At 58.5% G+C, this 27,856-nt stretch overlaps 1 protein-coding gene across 5 annotated transcripts in view; it reads left to right on the top strand.

Moving 5' to 3' along the window:
* The window catches only part of COL16A1 (collagen type XVI alpha 1 chain), an 86,993-nt gene extending 61,535 nt beyond the window's left edge, over window positions 1-25,458 (top strand). The window contains exons 41-72 of one of the 5 annotated variants that reach the window (XM_024199262.3): window positions 72-137; window positions 346-399; window positions 518-571; window positions 1,942-1,995; window positions 2,229-2,273; window positions 2,692-2,808; window positions 3,567-3,602; window positions 4,016-4,102; window positions 4,678-4,722; window positions 5,411-5,455; window positions 7,791-7,844; window positions 8,325-8,378; window positions 10,083-10,136; window positions 10,807-10,851; window positions 11,092-11,145; window positions 11,777-11,812; window positions 12,750-12,812; window positions 14,178-14,249; window positions 15,639-15,692; window positions 16,018-16,062; window positions 16,654-16,698; window positions 17,842-17,895; window positions 18,454-18,507; window positions 19,139-19,189; window positions 19,804-19,893; window positions 20,455-20,490; window positions 21,689-21,733; window positions 22,017-22,205; window positions 22,435-22,501; window positions 22,965-23,141; window positions 23,459-23,536; window positions 24,215-25,458. In XM_024199262.3, the coding sequence (XP_024055030.2) occupies window positions 72-137; window positions 346-399; window positions 518-571; window positions 1,942-1,995; window positions 2,229-2,273; window positions 2,692-2,808; window positions 3,567-3,602; window positions 4,016-4,102; window positions 4,678-4,722; window positions 5,411-5,455; window positions 7,791-7,844; window positions 8,325-8,378; window positions 10,083-10,136; window positions 10,807-10,851; window positions 11,092-11,145; window positions 11,777-11,812; window positions 12,750-12,812; window positions 14,178-14,249; window positions 15,639-15,692; window positions 16,018-16,062; window positions 16,654-16,698; window positions 17,842-17,895; window positions 18,454-18,507; window positions 19,139-19,189; window positions 19,804-19,893; window positions 20,455-20,490; window positions 21,689-21,733; window positions 22,017-22,205; window positions 22,435-22,501; window positions 22,965-23,141; window positions 23,459-23,536; window positions 24,215-24,417 (2,223 nt within the window). In that variant the 3' untranslated portion in view covers window positions 24,418-25,458. The remainder of the gene's footprint in view (window positions 1-71; window positions 138-345; window positions 400-517; window positions 572-1,941; window positions 1,996-2,228; window positions 2,274-2,691; window positions 2,809-3,566; window positions 3,603-4,015; window positions 4,103-4,677; window positions 4,723-5,410; window positions 5,456-7,790; window positions 7,845-8,324; window positions 8,379-10,082; window positions 10,137-10,806; window positions 10,852-11,091; window positions 11,146-11,776; window positions 11,813-12,749; window positions 12,813-14,177; window positions 14,250-15,638; window positions 15,693-16,017; window positions 16,063-16,653; window positions 16,699-17,841; window positions 17,896-18,453; window positions 18,508-19,138; window positions 19,190-19,803; window positions 19,894-20,454; window positions 20,491-21,688; window positions 21,734-22,016; window positions 22,206-22,434; window positions 22,502-22,964; window positions 23,142-23,458; window positions 23,537-24,214) is intronic. The other 4 variants (XM_024199266.2, XM_024199263.2, XM_024199265.3 and 1 more) reach the window with 4 other exon arrangements.
* Window positions 25,459-27,856: the final 2,398 nt, after the last annotated feature.

Below are 27,856 nucleotides of genomic sequence, written 5' to 3' on the forward strand. Positions count from 1 at the left end.
CTCTGACCGCCCTGCCCCCCGCTGGCCCCCAGCCAGGGGGCTCCCAGTGCTGATTGTTCTTGTGTTTTCAGGGGGATCCTGGCGAATGCACCTGCCAGCCTGGCCCCCGCGTGGACCCCAACTACTCAGGGATGCCGGTAAGCCCTGAGTCTGCCTATTCCTGGCCTCCTTCTCCAGCTGGGTGATGGTCTAGGGCAGGCCACCTGCCCCCACATCCTGCGCTGCCCTTCCCCGCCGCCCAGCTGCTTTCCTGCCTCGGTGGCTGGGCAGGTGGAGCTGTGACACCTGTGCCCTGGGCTCTGCTTCGCCTTTGCTAAACGCTCTCCCCTTCTCTTGGACTCGCAGGGAGCCCCAGGACTGTGGATCGGGACGTCCTGGCAGCCTCAGCCTGGCCCGCAGGTGTGTGCGCTTTCCTCTCTGTCCGCGCGGCAGCCTGGGTCCGCCTGCGCCCACTCCCAGCCACTCACCCAGCACTGTCCTAATGGCCCCTCTCTCTGTTTGTTTTGGGATGTTGCAGGGTCCCCCAGGTGTCCCAGGACCGCCAGGCCCCCCAGGAGCTCCGGGGAGACAGGTGAGTGAGGGAGAAGGGAGTGGGGTGGGCTCTCTATTGCAGGACACGGCTGGGAGCAAGTTGAGGCCCCGATCCTGCTCCCTTGGGGGCCGATGGTGAAGCTTGAGTTGCCTGCGGCGGGAGCAGGCCTGGCTGTGTGTGCGTGATCTCCAGTCACCCCCAGACTCTTGGGGAGCCCAGCTGCTCTGATCAGGGCATGAGCAGCCAGCAGGGCGTCCCGTAACCCTCCCGCCAGCCCCTTTGGGCTATTCCTAACCCCCTCGTCTTTCTCCGGGACCCCTGCCTTGGCGGGCGCCAGGGAACACTAACGGCCCCCTGCCCACACCGAGGCTTGTTAGCCAATCTGGCCGAGCGCTCTCCAGCTAGAGCTGCTCGCCGCGCCTTTACAGGACGTTTCATTGTCAGTGGTTAAAAGTAATGCCCGTGTGCTGGGCCGATCGCTGGCCTGCCCGGCTGAGGCAACCCAGAGAGGCCCAAGATAACCTCCACCCAACTCAGAGGAGAGCTGAGTCCCTGTAACCGTCCGGCGACTGGTATTTCGCAGCCTCCCAGCCTAAGGGAGACCTGGCCATCTTCAGCGTTAGAGACTATTCCCTGTCCCTTGGACTGGCGCTGCGATCGACGAGGGATCCCCAGCCGTACATGTAGCACCGTTGTCTTGCCTAAACGTCTGTGTCGGTGCTATCGGCATGAGTCCAGCTCAGGGAACAGCATCTTAGTGCAGATCTGCGGCCTAGCCAGCAGGGGTGGGGGAAGCACCAAACTATTCTGTAGGTCCCACCAAAAAAGAGTATTATTTCTTGACCGTGAAATGGTACATTTAAAAACCGACCCCAGTGCCGCAGCTTTCAGTCCCTACTCAGGCACCAATCCCACTACAGTCAGTGAGGGTTTTGCCTCAGCGGGGCCCTGAGGCTTCAGTGATGGGCACTTTAGAACTGTCTGTAATAATAATAAAACCCTTTTGCCCCAGAATGGTTAGTTCCTGAAAAACTCCCCCCTCCGCAGTGAGTCTAGAGCCCTGGGCGGGGACTTAGGAGACCTGGGTTCTATTCCCAGCCCTGCTGCTGAGCCACATCACTTTCTCTTTTCTGTGCCTCAGTTTCCCCATCTGTAAAAACAAGGCGAATGACTCCACCCTTCCGTGGTAAAGCTCTTTGAGATCTACAGATGCAAAGAGCTGAGTGTTAGTGGTATCAGATCAGAGCACCTTTAAGGCAGAACCAGGTTTGGGCCCCAGAACCTTACAAGAGCAGTGCTAGGTGGAGGGGAAAGAAGAGAGAGAATGCGAGCGTGGGAGAAGGCAGCAGGGTGTCAGGAGAAGGCTGTGCAGAAGGATTTGAATATTCAAGCTCTCTCCTTGGCTTTAGGGCATCCCAGGACACAATGGTTTGCCAGGACTGCCTGGGCCAGCAGGAGATGTGGTAGGTATAGGAGCTGATGTGTCCGTGTCTCCGTCTGCCCCAGGTGTGTGCTTAGCGCTCTTCCATTATTTCCCAAGCGCCTAAGTCCTCCCAGGCAAAGCACATGTTAACGTACAGCCTGTTACCCATCATGCTTTTCACTGCTTTGGCGGTCGCCCTGAGCAAGATGAGCCTCCGGCAATAAGGACCGTTTTCCAGGGGGTTGCCCTCTCTTTCTGTGTGTGTCTTTGCAGGGGCCGCTCTCTGTCGTAGCCGAGAGGAACATCGAGGTGCTCAAGGTAAGCGCGCCAAGGAGCAGAGGCAGCTGTAGCTGCAGGGGGCACCTCCGGGCCTGAGCCAACCTCTGGCTCACAGGGGCTAGGCAGCAGGTTACCCTCCTGTAACATCTGGCGCTGGGCCCTGTCAGAGCCCGAGGGAGCCTGCTCTGATCCAGAGACTGCATCCGCTCAGTAGGAGGCTGTTGTAGTCACATGGGCTGGCCACTAGAGGGAGACACAATCCCATCTTCATAAAATGCATGGGGTGGGGCTGTTGTATCGCTCTGCCTGTGCAGCGCCTGGCAGCGTGGGGACCCGATCTCCGGCTGGGCCCTGTCGGCCCCTTCGTGGTGCAAACAATGACAATGCACTGAGCCAGCGTGTCCCAGCTGGGCAGATCCCACCTCGTGCAATCCCTGCTCTCCCCCTCTCTCGCTAGAACATCTGCGGGGATTGTGCCCAGGTGCAGACTGGCTCCCACACGCCCAGCGGAGTCAAAGGGGAGAAGGGCGAACAGGGCATGCCCGGTGCCCCCGGCATAGACAACTGCGCACGGGTGAGTACCCAACCACCACCTCCTGCGGCGGGTACTTGGCAATTAGCCACCGTCCGGGGGGACTCAAACTCAGGGGAAGCTCCACGCCTCCATGGCAGCCATGTCCCGGAGTGCATTACACCCCCGAGCACTCTCACATCCACTGGCACAATGGCCCCGCCCCGTGGACGCACAGCTCCGCACGCCCAGCGGCACGGCCCCACGCACACGTGTGCACACGCGTCTCCTGTCCACAGCGGCACGTATGTTCTTAAGCTCCCCCTTGCACAGATAAACACCGGCCCAATGCAGGGACATGCCTGGGTGCCTAGTCCCCACTTGCACCCAGTCCCCCCTCGCCTACTCCCGGCCTTGTGCAGCTCCTGGTTCATGCCCCTTGCACACCCCGTTCTCCCTGGTATTGCCCATTGTGCCATCAGTGCAACATGGGCACGAAAGCCAAACGGTGCTCGCTGATGCCGACTCTTGGCTCACTTGCCACTAGATCGGTGGGGGCACAAAGTCTCTGAAGGAGTGGGGGTGTTGGGGGTGGGGGTGGGGGTTACCCTGCATTGTGGGAACTGGGTCTGTGCTGTATGGGCCCAATCCTCCAAGGTTGGGCAGGGGTCCCCTTCTAGGTGATCGGAAGATGCTGATCCCTTTTCTCCATGCCTCCACCGGGGACACTGCCAGCCCCACAGCGCCTCTTCCCCAGGTGAGGCGGGAACGTGGAGCAAACCTCAGCAGGAATAAACTCTCTGCGTCTCTTCCTCTTTCAGTGCTTCGCTCAGTTCCCGAGAGCGGAGGAGCCCCGGGTGAGTAGAGCCCCGCGAACTCGGAGCTGCTCATGGGACGGGTGAGGGGGCCTGGGGAGGAGACTCTGCTCTGCTCCCCGGTGACCCGAGAACCCCGCCAGATGAATCCATGCCTTGGCTGTCTAACGCCAGGGCGTTGGGACTGGCGGGGGCGCAGCATGGGGGACTCGCCTGCCCAGAGCACATGAAGGGCAGCCACGGTCCTCGGACAGCGGTTCCCCGAGCATGGCGGGGCTCTGGGGCAGTTTTACAGCCCGCTGGGGCAGACAGGGTTTTCCAGGGGCCAACCTCCACTCTTGGCATATGTCGGCCAGGAACACGTTGGCCTGGTTCAGCTGGGCGGCTTGCTGAGTTTCAAGGGGGGATTGATCAGAAGCATCTCCTGAAATGGGTCTCGTCTTCCCCCCCCCCAGGGTGACCAAGCGGAAAGCGACGGTGACTGTGTTGGAGGGCCTGGGCTTCCGGGGATGCCGGGCTTACCTGGAGAGAGGGGGGAACAGGTACGTCCAGCATTTGGGCCAGCTCCACCGGACAGCGGGTTTCCGACTCCCCGGCTTTGGCCCTCTGAGAGCTGCGGTTCATGGGTGACATTTCTAGCGATTGATTGAGATTTCCGTCCCCACGGCATGGCCCTGAGATACCCTCCCCCACCAGCATCACCACATCCCCCCAGGGAGAGCCTGGGGCACAGGGCAAGTCTTGCAGCATGGCCTGAAAACCTCAGCCCACTGACCTCCAGGTCCCGGAGGTGAACTCTGCTGCTCTGGATCAGTGGGAACCGGCTCCGTTCAATCTCCCTCTTTGCTCTGTTCTGTATTTCCCGCCTTGCGTGACGGCCGTTGCTGGGGTCTCCACCCGACGGGAATTGAACTGGGGAAGCTCCCGACCTACAAGCGTGAGCTGGCGGCTGTAGCAGACTCACAATCTCTGTGGCTCAGGCACAGAGGGGAGCTGTAATACATGCTCCTCATTGGGCTACGGCTTGACCTCACACACCCATTGCAATGGCCAGGCATGATGCTCTGCTTTACGGCTCCTGTCTCAAGCATCTAACTCTGGGACGGTCTCTTTGCAGGGCCCACCAGGAATGAGAGGATCTCCAGGGCCTCCTGGACCGACTGTAAGTAACCCTTGTAGAGAGCATACTCTGTAGACTTGGGGTTCTCCTGCTCTTTGTATGTAGGGCGGGGTGCTGCCCCTTCCTGGCCCCGTCCTGCTCTGTATGGGACAGCTGTGTGCTGAACGGGCTGTGAGCACTCTCCAGAGACGAATTATCTGTCGCTCCCCCGGAGTTGCCATCGCCTGCGTTGGGGTGGTGAGCCCTGGGATAACAGATCACTGTACGATGGGGACTCGCTACTGCTCTACGGCCCCTCCGAAAATCCCAGGCTGAAATCCTGACCCCACTGACTTCAGCAAGCCTTGATTTCCCCCCGAGAGCCTGGGCTGGGAATGGCTGAGCGCGGCAGAGTGGCCATGCATTCTGCCAACCCAGCGGCGAATCCCAGGCCAGCCCTAAGGCCACGGTGAGGGGTGGAGGGGGGTAAGCGCTTCTGGACAGAGCTGCCTTCTCTAGATGGGGGCGAAGGTGCCATTGATGGTGAAGGATGGGTGAGTCTGCAGAGCTGTTCCGGAGACCAGAAGAGGAGAGCTCCCGCTTGGAACAAGAGTCTGAAACAAGCCGGTGTCGGAAAACCCAGCCCCTTGGCTTCCCTGCCGAGGGTCCCGTCCCCACCAGCCCCAGGCCCAGCCCCGTCAGCCTCCTGAATGTGATTTCCAAGGTGTGATCTCACTGTTTCTTCCCTTAGGGCCCTCCAGGTTTTCCTGGAACGCCTGGCGCACCCGGATTGCCTGTAAGAATCCAGCACTGCACGTGCTCTGTGCGGTCCTTTGTCGCTGACGCTTGTTTGGCTTTGTCCCCCTCCATTCCTCTCCTCCGGGCTCTGCGCCTGATCACCCAGCCAGGCCCCACGCACACCGGTTCCCCGAGCTAGAGACTTCTCCAGGCCCCAGGAGGAAGAGCCTCACTCTGGTTAATCTCCTGCCCTGTCCCCTCTGCATCCCTCCTGTCCTCATCTCTCCTTTCCTTGCCACTCATCTCCCTCTCAGTGGGCCTGATTCTCCTCCCATTTACATGGGAGTAAATCAGGAGTAACTCCATTGAACTCAGTGGGGGCAGCTTCTCAGCCAGTGTAAATCTGGCCTTGTGACTAAGGCAACTGGCTTGGAACTTGGGAGCCCTGCGTTCATTTCCTGGCTCTGCCCCAGACCCCCTGGGTGACCTTGGAATCTCTCTGGGCCTCAGTTCCCCATCTGTAAAATGGGCGCGATTCTTCCTTTCTCCTCCCCTTTGGCTGCTTCGATCGTGAGCTCCTTGGGGCTGGGACTGTCTCTCGCTGTGTGTCTGTGCAGCACCTGGCACAATGGGGCCTTTGATCTCTGCTGGGGCTTGGAGCTGCTTCTGCAATCCACATGAAAACCTGTCACTCCAGCGGAGCTGCTCCGACCCAGGGCTGGTGCGCAGCAAGCCAGGGTGTGAATGTGGCTGGCTGGAGCCTGCTGCCACACACTAGATGGTCTGGTCCAGGGCCCCATTGTGCTAAAATCAGACTCAGTCGAGAAAAAAAGTGAATCGATTCCACTTTTTCCCCCCTTTCTCTTCATTCTCTCTCTCTCGTCTCCTCTTCCTCCCGCCTCAGCGCCCAGCTGAGCGTGCAGGATCTCTCTCAGCAAAGCCCCAATCCACTCCCCAAACCCCTGCTGAGTCTCAGTTGCCAGGCCTGGGAGATGGCGCCTGAATTGTGGTTTTTCTCACAGGACTCATCCCCCCCGTCATTCATGTCCTAATCTCATATCTGGCATCTTCCACTAATGTCACAGTAACCCCACGGTCTGTCTGTGTGATTGCTACGCAGTGTTCACGTCCTCACCGGTGTGTCCTATGAAACAGCATCACTTTCCACCACGTAGGTGCCATGTAACCGAAACTAACCCCCATCCTAGTCGCTCCTTGTTGCTATGCCGATCCCCGCCCAGGTTCACTTGGAAACTGTAGGGACCAGGGGCGGGGCCTCCTTAGCCCCTCCCACTCTGTAGCTTCACCTGTCAGTCATGCCTTGGAACACCCAGTGAGAACTCATGTGCGTTTCTCGTCTGTTTCCCGCGCGCTGGGGGTGGCGCGTCCCGTCCTGTGGGCACGCTTGTGTGCTTCACTTGGGGACGCGGCGGGAGGGGAAAGGCGACTGGGAGCCCTTGGGTGGGAACGAGGTCCCAGGGAGCGGGCAGCTGTAGCTTCTGCTCATGGGCTATACGCAGCGATGAGCCATCTGTGGGGTAAGACTTTCCCTGCCCAGCTTAGTGCCCCCTGCTAGCCCCATGTCCCCGCCTACCGAAGGGATATGCAGCACCCGTCCATCATGGTCCAAAGAACCCGCTTCAGAAAGCAGGGCTGCCGAGGATCTGCCTTCCAACGTGTCGGCCAGTCGGCGCCGGCCTGTGCTGGGAGGTCATGTCTGGGAGGAGCGTTTGGAGTGAGGGGGCAGGGGGAGGGAGAGGTTCAGGAATTGCAGCATCCAAGATGGTTGCCTCTGTTCCTTTGGAGACGGGCCAGGTAAGCCCCTGTCTCCCAGCCAGGGTGTGTCTACCCAGCCATGTGCGCGGACGTCCCTAGGGCCAGGTCCCCAGTTGCTGCAAATCGACAGGGTTCTACTGAAGGCGACGGAGCTGGGCTGATCCCCCCCCCAGCTGGGGATCCGACCCATTGAGCCCCCCGGACGAGATGCCTGCTGAGGTGCAGGGCGGGGCTCATCTTCAACCCGGCTTTCTCTAGGCTCCTCTGGCCTTTGTGCCGTCAGACAAATGCAGGCGCGGCCCCTCGGCCTATGAAGTGCCGGAGTTAGCTAGCGGGGTGGCAATATTCCCCGGCTCCCTGGAGGAGGGGCCGGCTCTGGAAAAGCCAGCCCTGCGGCTAGGTGGCAGGACAAGTTTTCACAGTGCCGATAGCCCTTAGAGCCTCCAGTGGCAATGGAGGGAGTGTGAACTGAAGCGCCCGGCTCCGGGAGTGGGAGCTGTGTTCGTGTCTGGCGCCATCCCACCCTCTTCGGCCCTGCCATGCTGCGTGCAGCTGGTCGTGCCACTGGGGCTCAGGGTGGAAATGCCCCGGCAGAACCTCATGTTTTCTCTCCAAAGGGTCTCCAGGGCGAGCGCGGATCACCTGGGCTCACCGGCGCGAAAGGGGAACTGGTGAGTGAAAGACCTGGCTGCTGACTCCCCGAGCGCCAGTGGGTTTTACTGCCCCATGGGGGAGAGGGGCTAGCAGGATGCCGGTTTCCTGCTGGAGAAGCCCCCCGGTCACTGTATGAGGGGGAGACGACACCTCGGTTCAGAGGGGCTGCGACATGGACAGAGCTGGAAGCTGAGGTCCTGCAGCCGCAGGTTCTGGGCATACTGCTGCCAGGCTGGCCAATGATCCCAGCTCTGCCCCAGAGGGACCTGCCTTGGCTGGCTGTCCCCGGCTTGGTGGCAGCAGGGGCCGGGCACATTTACTTGCCAGACCAACCCATTAGCGGGTGGTTTACATCCGTGCACCCCAGGCTGGCCCAGCAGAAAGAGGCGCCGGTGCGTAGCACGGGGTGCAGGAGCCCAGCAGCTGGGAGAAGCCATCAGCACAGGTGCTTAAACCTTGAGCCTGCCATGTCTGATCCCCAATGTTGTTCTCTTCAGGGCCCTCCCGGTCAACCCGGATACCCTGGTGCAATGGGCCCCCCCGGGCTGCACGTGAGTACTGGTGTATTTCGATGGCATATTTGGGACATGGGGTTAAACACGGCTCGGGGGTTGGTACACAGAGCCCTCAGCCTGCCAGCACCTTGCCTTAAGGATACAGCAAAGGAGGAAGGCGAGTTACTTGTTCCCTTTAGCTGGAGCGAGTGTTTAGAAGAACCCCCCCTCCTGTCTCTCAGATAGCATCAGAGCTATGAACTCTGCTCTGGGGGGAAGAGAAGCTGGAGCGCTTGGCCTTGCTGCTGCTATTAAAGCCGGAGCCCGTTTCCTAGACGACAAAACAGAACACACACAAGAAGGGAGAGAGAAAAGCACCGATAGAAAATCCAGCTTACGGCGCCGGTGTTGACTCTCGCTTGCAACCTCCCTGCTGGAAATCACAGGCACGTGACACGGTCTATCCGCCACGCTGAGCCCTGGCGAGCGTGTCCCAGCATCGGGCTGTCTAGGGCATTGCTTTGAGCTGCCTCTTCCTGGTTGCAGGCTTACAGCAGTGTTGCAAAATGTACAGTCTTGGCCAGCTAAGCCAGACACTGATTAGACAGAAGGCAAGAGGAGAGGGATAGGAAAGAGAAGGCGGGATTTAGGTGGGGAAGGCAAAGGACACCTGGGTGGTGGGGGACTTAGCACAGGTCTACGCTACAGAATGACTTTGGTCGCTCAGGGTGTGAATAATCCGAACCCCCCGAGCAACATAGTTCTCCCGACCCGATCACTGGTGCAGACAGAGCTATGTCGGTGGGAGGGCATCTCTCGTCAGCTGGGAGCATCTTCAGAAACACTGCATTGGCACAACTTTGCTGATGCAAGTTTCCACTGTAGATAAGCCCAAAGTCTCACCCCCCCGTCTGGGTCCCTCTCTGCCCGGTCTGGTCAGGACATCTCTCAGGATTGGAGTGAAAAAGGTCTAGGGTCCCCCAGGAGATGGTTGAGGGGGGCAGCTGTGATGGTGATGCTTGCTCCCGGATCCAATTTTTCTTCCCAAAGTCTCTCTTTAAGGACCCAGAAGGGGGGGCTGGAATAGTCCATCCCCTTGTTATTTTGTCCACCAGTTAGACCTCACTTTTGACACCAATTATAGTCCATTGATTTCCGGCCCCACACTCGTCTTGTTTACCAGGCATGATTCTAACACAGCCCTTGAGCTCTCTTTGTTCGGACCAGTTCAGTCTGTCTCGCTGTTGCACCTTTTTCCTATCAGCATTTGTTGTTATCGGGGATTGTGACATTTGATGCACTTTCACTGGCTTCCTCCAGCTGAGCTCATCAACAGGGTAAATTCATAGGCCCAACAGTGCTGAGAGCGGGGGGGCCTGGGCAGTACATGCCGCTGGGAGTGGAGACCCCTGGCGGAGTGGTGAGACAGCCGAGCGCGGCCTGCCAGGGCAAGCCGGGCTGCCGTGTTGGGAAGGAGGGTACGATCAAGCAGTGCAGAGGGGAGGGACTCTGCTGTGCTGATCTGGAGGGTGAGCCTGGGGGTCACGGGCCCTGGGGGTCACTAGAACTTGCCACACCCCTGCCAAGAAAGTGTGAGGTGCAGATTAGCAGAGGAAGGTCCCACAGGCCCACACGTTAGCCACCACCAAGATGGTTCCCCTCTCCCACCGTCAGCTACCTCCCCACCGGTTACCAGCCCCCACCCGCTGCCCCTGCAGCTGCTGTGCAAAGCTCATCTCATTCCCCCGCCTTCTTACCCAGGGCATCAAAGGAGAACGAGGCTATTTGGGACCCCCCGGAGAGAAAGGGGAATCGGTGAGTGCCACGGACCTGACCCTGTGCCAGCTCGATGCCTGTGGGCCATTTGCCGCTCGCCATTCGATGGGGGTGAAGGGAATCCATCCCCCAAGCTAGGAGAGGAGCCTGGTGGCTGGGCTTGGGGGTGCTGCTGGGTTGTATTTGCTTCTATGGGGCATCTAACCCCATCACCATAAGGCTACATCTGAGAACATGCAGCAGGGAGACTGGGCAGACGCAGCCTCTTGGATTGGGGTGGGTGGGCAGCCTGCAGCCCAAGACACAATGGGCGATGTGGCCCTGTCGAGCCACAGGCTTGCACTACGTACGTTCATCGCTCACCTCCAGCAAATACCTCCCGGGATGTGTCCCCGGCTTTCCCTGGGGGAAGCAAGGCAGCGGCAGGGGGTGGGAGCACTGGGGCATCTGGGTGCTACCCCGAGAGAAACAATCCAGGTTAATGGCGCCGACGCCACGTCTCACCAGGCAGCCTCATGGCTGCACCTGCAGGAGCTCACGGGATGCAGGGTCACTGAGACCCGCCGAAGGGGCCAGAGCTGAGCTGAGCCGCCCCCCGGACCCTCCGCTAAAGCCAGGGCTGCTGCCGGCAGGCTCGCCCGTGATGCGGTAAGTATCCCTCCCTCCCCGGGCAACCCAGCTGATTCCTGTTCCCTTGGTGTCTCCCCAGGGCCCCCCTGGTTCCGATGGCGTCCCAGGTCCTACGGGGCCAGCGGTAAGTTCACAGCTAAGATCTGTCTGTTGAAACTGCTTTAAAGGCCCCCGTCCTGCCCCCACTGGTGCCTCTGGATCGGCACTTGGCTGACAGGCAGGGAGAGAAGAGGGTGCTCGGGCGCGTTGCGAAGGAAGAGGCGCTGGATGTCTGGTTGGGCTGGCCCCGGCTCTCCTGTGTGTCTCGGGAGCACCAGCGGCACAGAAATTACAGCCCTTCTACTTTGTTCTGTCTCTGCACCAGGGTCCGAGAGGAGAGCGCGGAACTCAGGGCAACTCTGGGGAGAAAGGAGATCAGGTGAGACCTTCCTGCTTCCTCTGCCCCTTCTCCTCCCTGCAGGGAGGAATCATTGGCACTGTACGCTCCAAAGCTTCTGGGAGGGAGATGGTGGCACAGCTGCCCCTGCTTTGTGGGCACTGCCCCTTGGAATAGACCGGGGCTCCCCATTTCCCCCCCCCCTCCTCAGCCCTGTGACCTGGCTGTGGCTGAAGAAGCCGTGCCCCGAAGCAAGCAGAGGAACCCCATGAGATGACCCCAAGGTGTCCAAATGGTGGCTAGGTTCCTAGGCCTGCAGCCTTGCTAAGCCACCAGGGACTTTGCGATCCTGCTGCTGCACGGAGCCTTGCCCCCAGGGCTCCCTGCACTAGCAGATCTCTGCTTTGGGGGAAGGCTGCAACGCAGCAGCTTGGCTGCCCACCCTGCCTGTCCAACAGCATGCACGGTGCCGCGGGCTCTGCTGTGAAGTTAGACGGATGCTGCAAACGCTGCCCTGTGGACCCCAGATCCCACTGGGAACCAACCCCCCTACTCGGGAGGCTCTCACCCAGTCTACCTAAAGAGCTGCCTCTGCTAGGGGGGCTGACTTTGGCTAGCCCCTTGAGCAAGGGTGCGCTGTAAACCAATGACTGATCTTTTACTGTATTCACAGGGATTTCAGGGGCAACCAGGCTTCCCAGGGCCAGCCGTAAGTACATCCTGAGGGAAGTTTCAAGCACTGAGGGACTCAGCTCATCTGCGTTTAGCCTGGCAGAGGAGACGGAGGAGAGGAGAGGTCATGGTGTTCCCTTAACAGGGGTGCACTTGCCACCCACCTGGGCAGAGGCGCTCATGTAGACCATGACGAGCTCAGAGAGCCGGAATGGAGCATTATGGGGGAGCGATATGCAATTCGTCAGGGTTGGAAATCGATGGCTGAGCAGTGCTGGCTTTGCAGAGGCAGAGTGAGCGAGTGAGGGGATCAATGGGGATTATTTCCTGGGCATGTTTTCTGAGACAATAAAGGCACCAAACCACCTTTGTGTGATTATCGGGGGATTGACCGAGTGCAGGCATTTGCAGCCAGGAATCGAGCTGGGGCGGGGAGCTTTGTCTGTACATTTGTTATGGGATGGAGCCTTGTTATCAGAGCTGAGGACAGGCCGGGGGGTTTTGCGGGGGAAGGCAGGGCAGAAGCCCAGGGACAGAGGCTCTTGGGCCAAAGGAGTTTTCTTCTGGCTTAAATTTCAATCATCACTAGCCCCGTCCACACCAGGAGCAGAACTACGCGAGCTACCAGCGTGTTCAGTGACAGCTGCCAAGCAGAGTGAGCACAGACCACGCCCAGGGCTAGCCGGGCTCAGCGCGGCCGCCAGAGACCGCGCCCGGGGAGCGTGCTTGTGGCTGGCATCAGTAGGCTGCACTTGCAGAAATGGTGCGATCTGCCTTGTCTGGGCCGGACTGATGTTCCTAAAATAGCCCCCTGTGGCCCCCACACTGGGGCGCTGGGAGCTGTGACTGTAACAGCCAGCTGGGGCTGGAGGCTCTTTCCGAGTCAGCGTCCCGCCTGGCTCATTTCATTACAGACCCCGATGCAGGGCGACTTGATTAGCCCTTCAAAGATTGCAAAACTCTTGTCGTTTTAGGGCCCTCCTGGTTTCCCAGGGAAAGCCGGACCGACTGGGCCGCCAGGCCCCGCAGCCGAGAAGGTGAGTGCTGCAGGGCGGGCAGGCTGTGGTGCTGGAAGTCCCGAGAGAGAGGGGCTTCTCTTTGCCTGGTGAGTGCAGGGGATCCTTGCCTGTGGAGGCCTCTGAGCATCGCAGGCCTGGAGAGAGGTGCCTGCTGCTGGCGGGGTTCGGGGCTCCGGCCTCCGCTCAGGGCCAAACAGGCTGCGCTCCCACGGCTGGGCTGGTCCTGCAGGGCCTGTACCGAGTGGATCGGATCCAGGGCCAGCGCTGGGCACTCACCGGGGGCCTGTTTCTAGGTCCCTTTAATGAGCCCCCCACTTCCAAAGAGGCACAAGCAGCTTCCCAAGGAGCTCTCGCAAGCGCCCACCCCCTCCCCGCAGCCTAGGCTGGGGGGAGAGAGCCCCTTTGTCATTCTCAGGGCTCTGTTGACACCTGCTGGCCACTGGGAGGAAGGGAGGCTCTCAAGGAGCCCAGGATGGAGGGGGGACTAGGCCAGTGAGCCGCTTGGTTTCGGATACACAGTTTGGATCCAGGTGGCTGAGGTCATGGGATTGTGATTTTGGCACAGCCTCAGGGACAGCTCGGCGAGAAGCTCTTGGGAACTGCAAACCCCTCCAGGGCCGGGGGGCTCGGAATGGGGACGGACGGTGTTTGGGGCAAACGGAGCCTGGGCCAAGCACTGCGCGGCAGCCGGGCATGTGCTGGGAGGAGACGGGGGCCCTGCACTGTGTGATCTGGGCCACGGACTCTTGCCAAAGGGCCGCCTGGCAACTCCTCCCTGCGGTGCTGACCAGAAGCAGTGCTTGGCCGCACGGGGCCCCCTGCAAATGTTAGCTCTGCTCTCCATACACAATCTACCCCCTTTCCGGCTGATTTCCAGTGGTGGATCCGTCATGGAAACATCCCCTGGGGCCTGGGTGATGACTGAGTATCCCGTGAGTGCCGACAGGTCCCAGCTACCTGGGGTTCAGGGCCTGCCTGCCCAGCAGCACTGCTCCTTCCCCTATAGGGCCCAGGGAGGGGAGGAAGGAGAAACGGCAGCTTTTTAGCAATGCATGGAGCGTGCAAAGCTGGGGCACACCTGGTGCCCTGCTGGCACACTCCAGGCACACCTAGCACCTGCACCTTAGCAAGAGGGAAGTGTTCCTCCTCGTGGGAACGGGCCTCGCCCAGCCGGCTAGTGCCGCTCCCGGGAGATTTGCCACTCAGCCTCCTTCACCCCTTGGATCACAGGGGGCCAGGAAGGTATGGAGAAGCTGAGAGCGAAGGGAAGTCTCTGGAGTAGCCCGGCGGAGACTATGGGCATCCTCTCCCATGGCTCTCTGTACCGGTGCGTTAGCATGGCAGAGGGCAGCGGGTTCATTGCTCCCCATATGACTTTTGCAGGGCAGTGAAGGGATGCGCGGCCCTACGGGGATGCCAGGGCCAATGGGGCCCCCAGGGCCTCCTGGAATACAGGTGAGTGTTTCTTTTTCCCAGCTCAATTCCTGACTGCATGGAAGGAGTGGGGGGGTCTCTAGGTTGGGGGAAGGGCTCAGGGGGTGGGGACACGGACTGCACGGGAAAGGAGGCCCCAGGATCATGGTGGCAGGAGCTGTGAGGGACACCGGACAGCAGCTGGGTGTGCGTGTGGACAAGGAGCTCAGTACAGAACAAAGTCCCGGCAGGTCGGTGGGTACCAGCAGATGGGATTTGCTCCTCCTCCCCCCGCTCCATGAGAGATGAGAACCCAGGACTGACCCCACTGAGCTACGATGCCATCCCTGGGCCCAAGCCGAGGGCTTCTCGCCTCTCCGCATTTGTGCCTCGGGCCAGAGGGATCCTGCCCTGACGCCGCGACGCAGCACCACCGACGCTATGTCACGGCACACACAGGCGACGCCGCATGGCTGCTTGAATGTCTCGTTCCGAATGATCATCGGGGAAAGTCTCTTCGACACGTTTTATTTCATCCCATGGGCGGCTGCATTGTCCTGGGCCACAGATTGGGAGAGGCGCCAGCAGCTTTCCGTTGAAGCCAAAAGCGTGGGACCCGAATCTTGGTGCTGGTTCTGAGTAAGGAACGGGAGCCTCGGGGCCTGTATTTCAAACACAGGGATGCGTGCTCGCCCAGGCAGAAGTTACTGGGTTCGATGCAGGACCGTTGGGTGAAATCCTCTGCCTTGTGCTATGCAGGCGATCCGATGAGATGGGCGTAATAGTCTCTTCTAGCCTTAAAATCTGCAAATCTGAAAATGGATTCGCCTTGGTTGGAACCAGGGAGATAAGTGCCTGGGTGGGGGTGGAATAGATATTGGATCACCGCTGTCCACCCAATGGTCCCTCTTCCTGTTTACTGGCCATCCTGTTTCCACACTTGCTGTGTGTAATGCACCGATTAGCAGGCCCACGTGCTGCTGCTCGTTGCTGGCTGGGATGTCCAGCCTACCCCAGATGTGGCTGTGCTGCCCTCTTGCATCTGGATATAAGCACTAACGCAACTGCAGCTCCTGGAGGTTCTCCGTTGGCTCCTGTGGTGGAAATCCGGTTAGGGCTCAGACGGTCGTGAGTTCCATCCCTGCCCATGTGGTCGTGGTGGGTGGAACAGCTAGTGACTGAAGTCCTGGGTGGTCATGGGACGGTTACAGCTGAAAGGTCATTGCTTGGATGTCCCAGGGTTACAATCCAGATGGCGAGGGAGGGATACAGCTGCCATACTGAGCACCAGTTCCCAGCCCCTCGGGGAGCTGACGTGTTCCCATATAGCAGCATTGTCTTAGTAGTAGTGTCCCACGCCTGAGATCAGCCAGGTGGTGTGAATGAATAGGCCTCTCATGAGTTCCCTTGTTCTCGGTCTTGCTTTCCCAGGGCCCAGCCGGCTTAGAAGGACTGGATGGGAAGGACGGGAAGCCAGGGATGCGGGTAAGAAAACGGGATGGGGCTTTGTACCTATTTTCTCACAGTTCTGCTCAGAACTGGGCCCCGGCTGGCGTGAAGGATTCGCCGACCTTCTGCTGAGCCTGGGCCGAGGCTCGTACCAGAAGCCCAAACGGGGTGAGCTTGACCTTCATCCCAAGCTGTGGGCCAGCTCGGAGGGGGAGCAGAGGTAGCGGCTATTCTCCCCCTCCTCAGAAAGCAGGGAGCTGGGTCCCACTCCTGGGGTTCCTCTCCCAGGCGGGACGTCAAACACACCTGAAACTTCCTGCCACAGCGACCCTAATTCTTTGTCTGTTGCCTCTTTCCTTAGGGCGACCCGGGTCCTGCAGGGCCGCCAGGGATGATGGGGATTCCGGTAAGTCATGGCTGGATTCCTGAATAGCTTCCTGGTGCATGGCACCAGGCGTCCCCAGTTGGGAGGTGTTCGGGTCTTTCCTTGCCAGACTCTCACCCCCCATGCCCCTTCCCCACCACCACCTCCCGCGCTGCTGACTGCTAGAGTCCTGACAAAGATTCAGACGACGAGAGCTTAACCCGGTAGCTGGGCTTTCCCTTGAGTTCCCCCCAAAATGCAGCTCTGGCCCTCTCCCTGGGAGACAGCACTCCCACTGCCTTGTAAGTGGGGGTTGCCTTGAATTTCAGAGGGAGGGGAGATAGATGATTGTTGAAGAGGAAGGAGAAGCGCTGGACTCCAGAGCTGGCAAAAGCGGCCCCATCTCCACCGGAGGCCAGAGGTAATTCGTCAGGAGCTTGAGAGCTGCCTGCCCTTGGCCCGCTCCGGGGGCTCCCAGTGGGTTTGTTATGGCATGGAGAGCTCCTTGGCGGCTGGCGTGGGTGGGTGTCTCCGTGCCCGAGGGAGGGAGGCAGGGGGACTGCACAGAACCTGCCGGGAAGGCCCTGCTCACCTGATGCTAGAGAGTAATTCTTCTCTTCTTTTCCCCACCAGGGCTTCAAGGGGAAACCCGGCCACCCGGGTCTCCCAGGCCAGAAGGTGAGCTGGTTTGCTGCTATTGTTACAGCCTCAGGGAATCCGCAGCAGGCACCTGGCCGCAGCTGCTTTGTGAAACCTCCCCTTTGAGATCGCTGAGGGCGGGGGCTCGCTGGAAGTGACAGTCACCAGGCCCAGGCCCTGCGTAAACCCTTAGGGGGGAATTCTAGCCCCACTGGAGCCAGTTGCCAACTCTCACTGAGTTCAGTAGGGCCAGCTTTCCCCCTTAGGGGGGATGTGGCACTGGAGTGGCACATCGCCTCGTGCTGGGCCCGCCGCATGGGGTGAATGTCACCCTGGGTAGAGCAAAGGGCTTTATTTGCCTGGTTAGGGTCTGGGGGGACTTGAGGAGCTCTGGGAGGGTCGTGGAGTGTTTTTGCTGTTTGAAACTTCCTGCTCTGGTCGGCTGTCATGGCCTCACCCCCAGGGCCCCTCGGCGTATTCAGCACCCCATCATTCCCCGACACCGTCATTCAGAGCTCGTGCACCCCAGGAATCTCACACCCACCCCGAGTGGTGGAGAGAGCAGGCCACAGCGTCCACCAGCACTCAGCATTCATCCGCTGCAAGCCCCCTCCAAAGGGACCGAGCCAACCTAACGGCAGCCTGGCGGCTTCCAGGGACGGAGATGAACCAGCCTGGCTTGTAGCGGTGCCGGGGCTGGGCAGTGATGGACTTGTGACATACAGGCGTGGCAGTGGCTTCCTCTTCTGGTCAAGCCAGGCCATTCCCGCCCAGGGTGGGACCTTTTCATCGCTGGGTGCCGACGTGGGATTGCTCGGTCAGATGGCGGCAGAGGCTGGGTACCTCTGGGGCTGCCTGTTTTTAAAGGGCTGGATAATTTTATGATCCCAATGGGGCCATGTCCCCAGCTGGAATAAGCTGGTGTAGATCCATTGAAGCTGGCAGCGATGCAAGCTAAGAGGATGTGGTGGTCATTGATCATGGCATTGCCCATGTGGCTGGTATGTGTAATGGGAGGCTGTCGCGTTCCTTTGCATGGTGAGAGGCAAGATGCCAGCTTGGCTGGCCCAGTGACCGGATCCGGTGTGACAAACCCCATGCAGCCCAGACTCCCCGCTCCCTCGCTCTCCGTCTACACGCGGTGCATGCATGATGCTCCATGCTGTGTGTTCTTCTTTCCAGGGTGACTGTGGCAAACCTGGCCCCCCTGGAAGCACGGGCCGGACAGGGGCAGAGGTGAGTCAGTGCAGCGCGGAAGGACGGGGTGTTTAATGCTCAGGGAGCCGTGTGCGGCTCCCGGCAGTGACCCACCACCAGCGACAGTGGATGTGAGGGCCGGCCACGATTGTGCTTCTGCTCCCCGACCGCTCGTCCCAAGCCCCTTCCCCCTCGCGGGGTCCCAGAGCTCAAGCTCCAGCCCTAGCCCAATTCAGCAGCCCCATAGCCCGAGCTAGCTGACACGAGCCAGCCGCGGGTGTTTAACTGCAGTGTAGACACACCCTGAGCGACTCACAGGAGAACTTCAGCAGCCCTGTTGCCATAGGGCCAGGCTCTCCATGGGGCAAATGAGTGCCGCTGCTCTGGTGAAGTCAATGGAGCTACCGCGGGTTACAGCCGCTGAGGATCTGGCCTGGGACGCTGAAGTACAGCGTATGCAAACACACGCCCAGATTCTCGGGGAAGGGGCCCGGTTCCCACCGGCGGTTCTCATGCTCTTGCGTACAGGTCAGCTGGGTAAGGAGGGATGTGTACTGTACGGGCTGCGACTGTATATAATCGCTCTGTCTTTTGCAGGGGGAACCTGGTCCGATGGGACCCCAAGGCAGACAGGGGCCTCCGGGCCATTTAGTAAGTTGAATTTTTGCTCTGGTTGAGAAGAAGTGACAACATCCCAATTGCACTGGTTTAATCCGGCACCGATGGGGGAAAACAGGGCTGTGTGAGCTCACGCCAGCCCCAGCCTCGCCCAGCAGGAGGCGCTGTAGGGGGTGATGCAGGGGGCACTGGCTCTAGGGGAACTCTCACCAATGCCAGTCCCAGCAGCAAGCACTTCAAGGGGGTGAGTTGGTTGGTTGGTTGGTTGGTTGGTTGGGGGAACGCTCAGCTACTGCAGTCCCAGCCTCTCCCAGCAGGAGGCGCTGTAAGGGATGATGCTATTTTACTTGCCCCTAAATAAAATGACTAGGCCTGTGCAAGCGGGCAAGGCTGCTCGGCAGGACAGTGTCTGGTGGGAGGTGCTCTGGCTGTTCTGGCCACGGCGCTGCTGTTCAATCACCCATTGGTTCCTCCAGTTTAAAGAAGCGAGCTGAGGGGTGTAGTGGACCCTGCACGGTCTGCACGGTGCCCTGCCTTGTCAGCACTGCCCCTGGCTCCCTGGGCGGGCAGGAGCCGATCGGCCTTTTCCTAGGGCTGGCTTCGGCTCCTGCTCCCAGGTTAATTGTTACTCTGTTAAAATGTCCTAATTTCTTCTCACTCGTAGGGTCCCCCAGGAAGCCCAGGCCAGCCGGGCCCAGCCGGAATCACAGGAATGGTAAGTGCTGTCCCTGCCCCAGGGGCCTCCCCATTGGCACAGATCCGTAGGAGCATGTTTAGTCTCTTGCAGCCTCGTTCTTCCCAGAGTGGGTTTCAGCGTGGGTCAGACAGGGCGAGTGGACCTCACCCTGGGGGTCTCACCCCAGCCTTGTTACCAGCTTTGCTCTGCCAGCATCATAAGAAATGTTCCCAGATGCCACCATCCCCCAGGCAGAGGCGGTGCATGTCCAGCCTTGCAGCACCAGCTGAACTGCCTTTGCCAAGCCACTTTGGCGGGCTGGTGGCACACGAAGCCGTGCCGTGCCAGGACCATGCTCAGGAGCGAATGTGGCCGATGGGACTCGGGAGGTCGGCTGGGATCTGATTCAGGATCCAGTTCTCCAGCCTCAGTTGGATCAGGGGCCAGGCGAGGTGATGTAGGGCCCGGTTTCCAATGAGGGCATCCACATTTGAGAACCGGCTCAGCAGTCGAGTTCCCGTACCTTGCCCGTTCTTATCACGACTGCATGTTCGAGTGCCCGGGTCCACACCTGGGCACCTATTGATGGCTTCGTTCTCACTTTTGAAATAACGTCTGAAACCAGCGCTTTCTTCTTTTCCCCCATTCTCCAGGGATTGAAGGGCGAGAGGGGATCTCCAGGGGAAAGAGGTCTCGCAGGGATGCCCGGGCAATCTGGGCCCCCAGGCCACCCTGGACCACCCGTGAGTGCTGCATGTCGATGAAGACGTGACACGGACTAGGGCGATGCCAGAGCCTGGAGCGCACAATGTCGGTGGGGGTGGGGGAGAGGCTTAGACATCAAACACTGAGCCCCTTGAAACTGCACTGTGGGAGGGACGGAGAACAAAGCACGCCGGCGGGCTCTGAGGTTGCCAAGTTCCTCTCTATGGTGCCAGGTTTGCCAATTATGGCATGCCGGTCTGGGCTCTGCCAGGCGTAGCCCATCCATCCTTTGCTCGGTGCGGTGTGGATTCGGCAATATCCATCCGTACGACAGCACGTGCACAGCTGGGTGCTTGGCGCACGCCGGGCACTGCCTCTGCAGGGGCTGCCCTGGTGACCTCCCCGTTGGGTGCTGGGAATTCTTTACTCCCGATGCATGGTGCGAACCCTCGGAGGGTGCTGACGGGGTCTGAGCCCGAGATGCGTTCTCAGCCACAGCATCCCAGGCGGGTTTGGGCTCCAGGTCCCTTTCCTTGGGAGCATGGGGTGGAGAAAGGAGGGCTCTGGAATGTTTCATGTTTCCATCTTTGATTTCCCAGGGCGAGATGGGTGCGGACGGAGCAGCTGGGAAAGAGGTATTGTGATCCTGGCCATGATGGCTCCCCCCCTCGCATGCTCTCTGTCCCACGGCAGTGAGTGCGACAGGTCCACGCTGCACTCTCTGCCCCCTACTTCTCCCGGCCCGTTATTGCAATAGGATCGTGTTTGCCGTCAGTGCCACTGCTGAGCCTAGACCCACAGCCCTTACTCAGGCAAAACTCCCCTGGGCGTCAGCGATGTCTCGCCCAGCAGTGCTGAGTGCGCCATAGATGCCCAGCTGAGGATAAATAACTACAGCCTAGGGGGCAATGCTCAGGCCTGGTTTTCCCTCGACCCCGGACTGCACCATCCTGACGTCTCGAGCTGCTTTTGCGATCTAGAGCTGCACCCCTAGCAGGAAGTGGCTCCCCACCCCACAAAGATTCCTGCACTGCCCACTCCTTGCCACCAGGGGCAGCATCCCATCTCAGGCTTCCTGGAAGGTGGGACTTCCTGGTTTGCCGTCAGAGTGGAGGAAGTGACAGTTCCCTAGTGTCACCGTGTGTGGCGGTACCTTAGAAAGGGTGTACCAGTGACATGGGTAAGCGGGGCCTTAGCATGCCTGTCTTACTCCGTGAGCTCTGGCAGAATCGCCAGAATAGAGGCCAGTGCCTGGAGGATAAAAGGCAGTGTACCAACAAGCACGTGTTCATATCCCACAAGGTGTTGGCAGGGGCTAAACTCCCTGCTTCCACATTCCTGCTTCCTGCCCCCAGGCAGGGTTGGTCTAACGAGGCAGGGATTCAGACAGGGCCTCAGCCAGTGTCATAAAGGAGGCGCTTTGGCATGAAAGGAGGAGAGAGCTGAAGGCTCAACCACAAGATACGGGCTTGACGCTGAGGTGACTGGGTGGGATCTGTGGCCTGTGTAACGCAGGAGGTCAGACTAGAGGATCATCATGGTCACTTCTGGCCCTAACAACTCGGACTCAGACGTGGCATCCAGCTGCCCAAGAGGCAGCAAAGCTCCCGACCCGAACGGCTGGGCCAGAGCGGCTGCAACCATTCGGAAACCTCTTGGTTTAGCTTTAAGCTTCCTGATCCTCAGAGCCCGAGAGAGAGAGAGAGCCCTCCCCAGCCACTGCGGCTCTCCGGTATACCGCCTTCACACAGGCTTAGACCCTGCCACCAAGGTCTAGAAACCGTTTCAGAGCAGAACTTCCCGTGACCACTGCTCCCTTCTGCCTCCTTCTAGGGCCCACCGGGGAAGCCTGGACTGTTAGGACCAGCTGGCCAGAAGGTAAGAGCAGGTCGGCTTTGCTCCATGCCGCTGAGCAGAATGCTCTGGACAGCTGCTACGCTGGGGCTCTGTTGCTGAGCAGAGGGGGCTGCCGAGGTGATTGTTTCCCCAGCTGCAGTCCTGCTACCTGGGATCCCTGGAGGGGCCAGCCCGTGCTCAGGTTGCCCTGAGAGCTGCCGTACTGTAGAGAGATGCCCGTCTCTTGTCCGGCTGGGGAAAGGTGACGAGGAACTGGAGAGATTTCTGCCTCTGACTGTATCTGGCTTCTTCTTGTGTATTCCAGGGTGAAGCCGGCCCTGCAGGGGAGAGAGGGCACCCTGGAGAGAAAGGGAGAGCTGGCATGCCTGGAGGACCAGGGAAAAGTGGCTCCATGGGCCCCGTGGGACCACGTGGCTCTCCGGGAGAGAGAGGCCACCCGGGCTCCCCAGGACCTGCTGGCAGCCCGGGGACGCCAGGACTCCCAGGCACAATGGTAAGGGGGGAGAAGGGGTGAGTGCCTGCTGCTGGGGGGCGGGGGGGGTTCTCGCAGAACGAAGCAGCCTGAACAAGGGTTCACAAGCTGGCTCTGAGCATCAGGACTCCTGGGTTCTATTCCTAGCTCTGCTACTGACTCACTGTGTGGCCACAGGTGAGGCATGTCGTCCTGCTGCCTTTTCCCGGGTTGAGTTTTGCTTTGTGGTTTTTCCGTCCCCTCTCTCTAGGGAGACATGGTGAATTACGACGAAATCAAGCGGCTCATCCGGCAAGAGCTGAACAAAATGTTTGACGGTAAGCGGTGCGGTGGGAACGGGAGGCTGGAGGGCTGGACTGAGCTGCAAGTGACGGCTTAGTGCTTGGCGCATCCAGGCTGAAAGAGCTACCCCAGTCTCTGGATCCACGTGTCCAAATCCCGGAAGGGTTAGGGCTGCCCTTCATCCTTCCCAACGTCCCACTACCTAGTGTAGGGTGTGCCGAGATAGGTGCTGAGGATCTGTGTGCGCATTACATCTCAGAGCCCTTTGAATAAGCGCATGGTGTTTGGCCCAGGCTCCTGCTTCCTTCCAGCAACGTGCCGTGTTCTTTGAGCCAGTTGTTACTTCCTGAGCTGGCGTTTCCTGTGCACTTCTAGACCCCGCAGGGTCTTCAGATAAGCCCCCACCATTGTGGGCTTCCTACACACCTGATAGCAAGAGTTTGGGGTTAATAACCCCTGGCTGGCCCAGTCATTGACTCCCTGTGTCTCTCTCTGCAGAGAGGATGGCGTACTATGCCTCCAGGATGCAGTTCCCGGTGGAGATGGCTGCCTCCCCAGGACGACCAGGTCACCCTGGTAAAGATGGAGCGCCAGGGCGGCCAGGGCCTCCTGGCTCCCCTGGGTTACCGGGACAGATCGGGAGAGAAGGGCGGCAAGGTGTGCCGGGCATGAGAGGTAGGTCGTTCATCTGGAAGCCCTTTATTTGCATCTCCTCTTCCCTGACGTTTCTGCGGAGTTTCAGAAATGGCCTCCAGAGTCGGGAGATTTTTAATGGCGTGGTGGCAGCAGCTGGAATTCACCGCTGCGGGATTGCAAAGCAGGTTAAGGGAACTCCAGCCCATGCATGTGGTTCACGCCTTCTCTTTCCACGGGTGGCCTTGTACGCGCTCGCTTTCTTGCTCAGCCCCATGGAATCGTCCTTTCCCCCTCTCTGTCGCTCACGTGCATTACGCTCTGCGGGTGGGGTTTCTTACTGCGCTCTTGCATTCCAGGTGAGCCCGGCACCAAAGGAGAAAAGGGAGAGAAAGGCATTGGCCTTGTGGGAGAAAGCGGCCCGCCGGGGGCGCCCGGTAAGACCCCTGCACGCGTCACAACAGGGACCCAATTGGTTCAGCATTTTTAAGGCCAACTTGTTAGCCCTTCCTGCTGCAGGGACACAGATGGCGATAGACGCCCGGTGCTTCACGGGGAAATCTCCTTCTGATTCAGCTTCTCCCAACAATGGGAGACAGACTGAGGGTCTCAGACCAAAGCCTTTACATCCAAACCATCTGAACTGCAGTGGGTCAGCTTTAACGGAGTCAGAGAGTTTAAGGCCAGATGGGATCACCAGATCCTCTAGTCTGACCCGGATCTCACAGGCCACCAGCACTGAACCCAACAACTGAAATGAGACCAATGCGTCACCGCCCACGGGAGACGTAGCTGTTATGTGCCACAGGCAGAGAACGGGAGGGACCGAGGTGCCCCAGTGCCCGAGGCCGCCACAATGGCAGGGAAATGAGCAAGTGAGATAGACCCAGATAATCCTGGCCAGTGACCCACACCCACACGCTGCAGAGGAGGGGGCGGAAACCCAAAGCTCACTGCCAGGCTGACCTGGAGAAAATTCCTTCCTGACCTCGCATATAGCGATCAGTTAGACTCTGAGCACGTGTGCAAGAACCAGCCAGTCAAGCATCTGGGTTTGGCTTTGCACAAACTGCCTTCTCAGCTCCTCTCTTCCCTTTCTTGTTTCTCCTCTTCAGGTCCCCAAGGGCCACCAGGATACGGCAAGCTGGGTCCGCCTGGGCCTATGGGACAGCAAGGCATCCCAGGCGTTCCTGGACCACCAGGAGCTACAGGGCAGCCTGGAAAGACCGGGCATTGTAACCCTTCCGATTGCTTCAGCATGATGCCCCTTGAGCAGCCTATGTACGAGCCCAAAAGTATGAAAGGACCCCTAGGCTGAGCGGATCTGTAGGGCATTTTCACAAAGGACTCCATTGGGAATGACCAAAGCTCGGGCCTCGCGACTGGTCGTGAATGATTTTTTTATTGCTGTTAATATTTTTTTCTTTCGATTTCCAGTGGGGTTAAGTCTCTCATGACGGGGTGTGTGTGTGTGTGTGTGTGTGTGTGCGCGCGCGTCTCTTCTTGTGTTTGTAAAGGGAATTGGACACTGCCATCTGTGGTCAGCCAAAATCCATTTCATGATGGTGTCTTTGCTTATCATTGCCCTAGCCAAGCCTGCACCTTCCTGTGTCTTCTCTAGCTTCTTCTGTCTTTTTAATTAATTATTAGTCTTTCAATACCTGCTCATCACTAGCACTTTGGGCACTGAGGCAGAAAAAGAGGGGAGGGCGAGGGAAGGAAGGGTATTTTTAACTGTCACGCCTCTGAGTAGCCTCAGCTGTTACGGGGTGGGAACTTCAGGCAAGATTCCAGATCCCACCTCCATCGTTTGTGAAATGACATATCCCCGTTCACATGACTGAGACAACTCTCCTTCTGCCCCCATGTGCCTTTCGTTTGTGTTGCAGTGCATGCTCTGCTGCTCCTTTCATTTGTAACGTGCCAGCAGCATATGTGCCGTCAGCCATCTCCTTGTCCTGGTGCCAGTGTCGCTCTCGCGTTAGAGAGAGCTCCTGCACAAAGTCTTGGCCCTCAGCATAGAGTCATTCTAGGGAAAAATAAGAGCAAGCAAGCTGGATCACCAAGCCATTTTTCAAGGCCTCTGTGCATCTTCTCATAGCCATGAAGCGGAGCAATCGTGCTGGCCTTTAACTTAAAGCCCAACATTTTCGTTTGGTGGAAAAACAAGCGTCTAACCTAAAAATCATGACTGGGTTGCTAAGTGCTAGACCGGTTTCCAACTATTAAAATACAACGTCTGAGCAGTCAGTTACCACTTTTCAGCTCAGTGTGCGAAAGGGAGGGCTGCTTTCCTCACTGAAGCAGGTTGAATCTGGTGAGCAAACAAACAGAAAATAATAAAACATTCCTGCCCAAACTTTGTCCGCATTTTTAAAGCAACTATATATATATAAATCTTGAGCACTTTTGTCTATCACCCTGGGGACAGTAAGAGCAGAAATTCTACTGGTTTGTCCTTCCCCCAACCATAGATAAAACTAGCCCCAGAGTATGTACTAGAAGTGGATGGAGCTCAAAAGGTTGGAAGACACCCCGACAGTTTGTATTCTCAATGGAATATCTGGCATCTGGACCAGGAACCCATGTACTGATATATTCCCTTCCTGTTAGTATTTGTCATCTTCTCTTAAGGATGTAAGAAAATCATTTGTACCATCCATCAACAGTTCTGTCTGTCATGAATAAGAAGTCAGGCCCAGATCCTCAAAAGTATGTAGGCTCCTACTGGCCATTGATTTCACCAACAGAACTAAACGCTGTTTCATATAGCAACGTACCATGGTTTTAAGTAGCAATGACTTTTTCCTAAGAACCGGGCTATAACCTAACCCTAGCAGTGTTGTCAAGGATAGTTTTATAAACTGGTAACAATGGGGAACACAAGAGTCCCAGGACCCCCTGGGTAGGAAGACTGGGGGAGCCAAACTGGCCCCAGCAACAGCTGTGTGTATAGGTTTGCAACCATAGTGTGCGCAAGACCGTAAGGGGAAGTTTCTCCAACTCTGCATAAAGGATACATGGTTACAGTTGGTCCTTGCTGTCTATTGTTAGCATCCATCCCCCAGAACAGCCCAAACTTCTGCCCAGCAGCATCCATTGAGCTAAGCCAGAATACAAATAGGTAACAAGCACATAGGAAGAGTGGGTCTTAGGAACTCCATTAGCCAGATTGCTGTCCCCAGTGAAAAGAGCCCAGAGTCTGCATATTTACTGTTCCATAAGGTGGGGTGAACAAAATCAGGTTGTTAAGTATTGATGTGCTTGAGTAAACGAGCAGCCCCGCAGCCCAGCAGAATTCCCATTCCTCTCGTTAGTGGTAACAGGAGCAATTTCCTGAGGCACAGTATTTAAAATTGAACCCAGCGTGTGTCTCTCAGCCGCTGCCTTCCAAATGTCAGCTGCTCATTTCTCACGTCTGGGAGACAGTGTCTTCGTGTCACTAATGGTCTTGATAAACAGCGCGTAAATTGGCTCCTCGCACCACTTCAAATAGGGAAGGCCAGCGCTGCAACAGAACTGTCTCTTTGTGTTTCCTTTAGTTAAAGCTGCAGCCTGCGCTCAGCTCCCCAACTCAAATGTAGACTTCTGGATTTGATCTAGTTCTAACAGGCATTCATCATTTCTAAGCAACCAGCTTGGAAGCAGTGGTGCCCTTTGGCATGGGTCAGCGGGCATGGCTAGAGCAGGGAAGGGGGTTACTATGGAAGCTTACACATCTCTCTGGGTATCTCAGAGCAGTGACTGACAGCCCGTGGGGTATCACTCCATCACTGAGCTAGGAGTGAGTGCCAGCAACTTATTTCATCAACACATTATCCATTGCAATCTGGCGAGGGCTGGCAGCCTGCTGAAACCAGCGCTGATAATTGCATCACGGTACCAAGGACTAAACATGCTCATCCTTCACCTCGGGAGGGGGCGAATGGCTTTAAGGCCAAGCCTAAGAATCACTGCTGTTAGAAATGGAGGTGACCCCTCAGATCCTCCAGTCTCTCTGCTTGGGGCTAACAGAGAATGGTTTGTTCCTTGCAGTACAGTACACTGGCTCTCAGGCCTTAGCCCTCTCCCCAGCTTGCGATTGGGATTATTTAGCACCCCGCTAAGGAGCTCTGCCCAGCCGCAGGCCAGTCCCAGAATGAGGATGAGAAGCTGGGATCGGATGCTGCCGGAGAGAGCGAGGGTGTAAGAGCAGCAGAGCCAGGAGTGGGGCAGGGTGAGCAGGAGAGGAGGGAACACACTGAATGGAGACGCCCTCCCAGCTTGAGCCATCCTTGCCCCCCACCCTTCCGACCCAGCACTAGGCCTCTTGCCACCCAGCTCCTCCATTAACTCAGAGAGGAGGGAGGATCCCTTCAATAACCCATTGATTTGGGGGCAAGGGCCTGGGCCAGGCAGGACAGAGCATGGGGCAAACACTAAGGGGCAGGGGGTGGGGCAGAGGAGGCAGGGCCATGGGGCCAGAGACAGGGGTGGGACATAGGGGCAGGGCCCTGGGGCCAGAGATGGGGCAGGGCACAGGGGCAGGGCTATGGGGCCAGAGACAGGGGACGGGTCAGAGGGGGCAGGGCCATGGGGCCAGAGACAGGGGGCAGGGCACAGGGGCATAAGGGCAGAGCTATGGGGCCAGAGATGGGGGCGGGGCAGAACTATGGGGCCAGAGATGGGGGCAGAGCAGAGGGGCACAGGGGCAGGGCTATGGGGCCAGAGACAGGGGCAGAGACGGGGGCGGGGCAGAGGGGCAGGACTATGGGGCC

This window comes from Terrapene carolina, unplaced genomic scaffold (genome assembly GCF_002925995.2).
Source record: "Terrapene carolina triunguis isolate 2854851 unplaced genomic scaffold, T_m_triunguis-2.0 Scaffold236, whole genome shotgun sequence".
NCBI lineage: Eukaryota > Metazoa > Chordata > Testudines > Emydidae > Terrapene > Terrapene triunguis.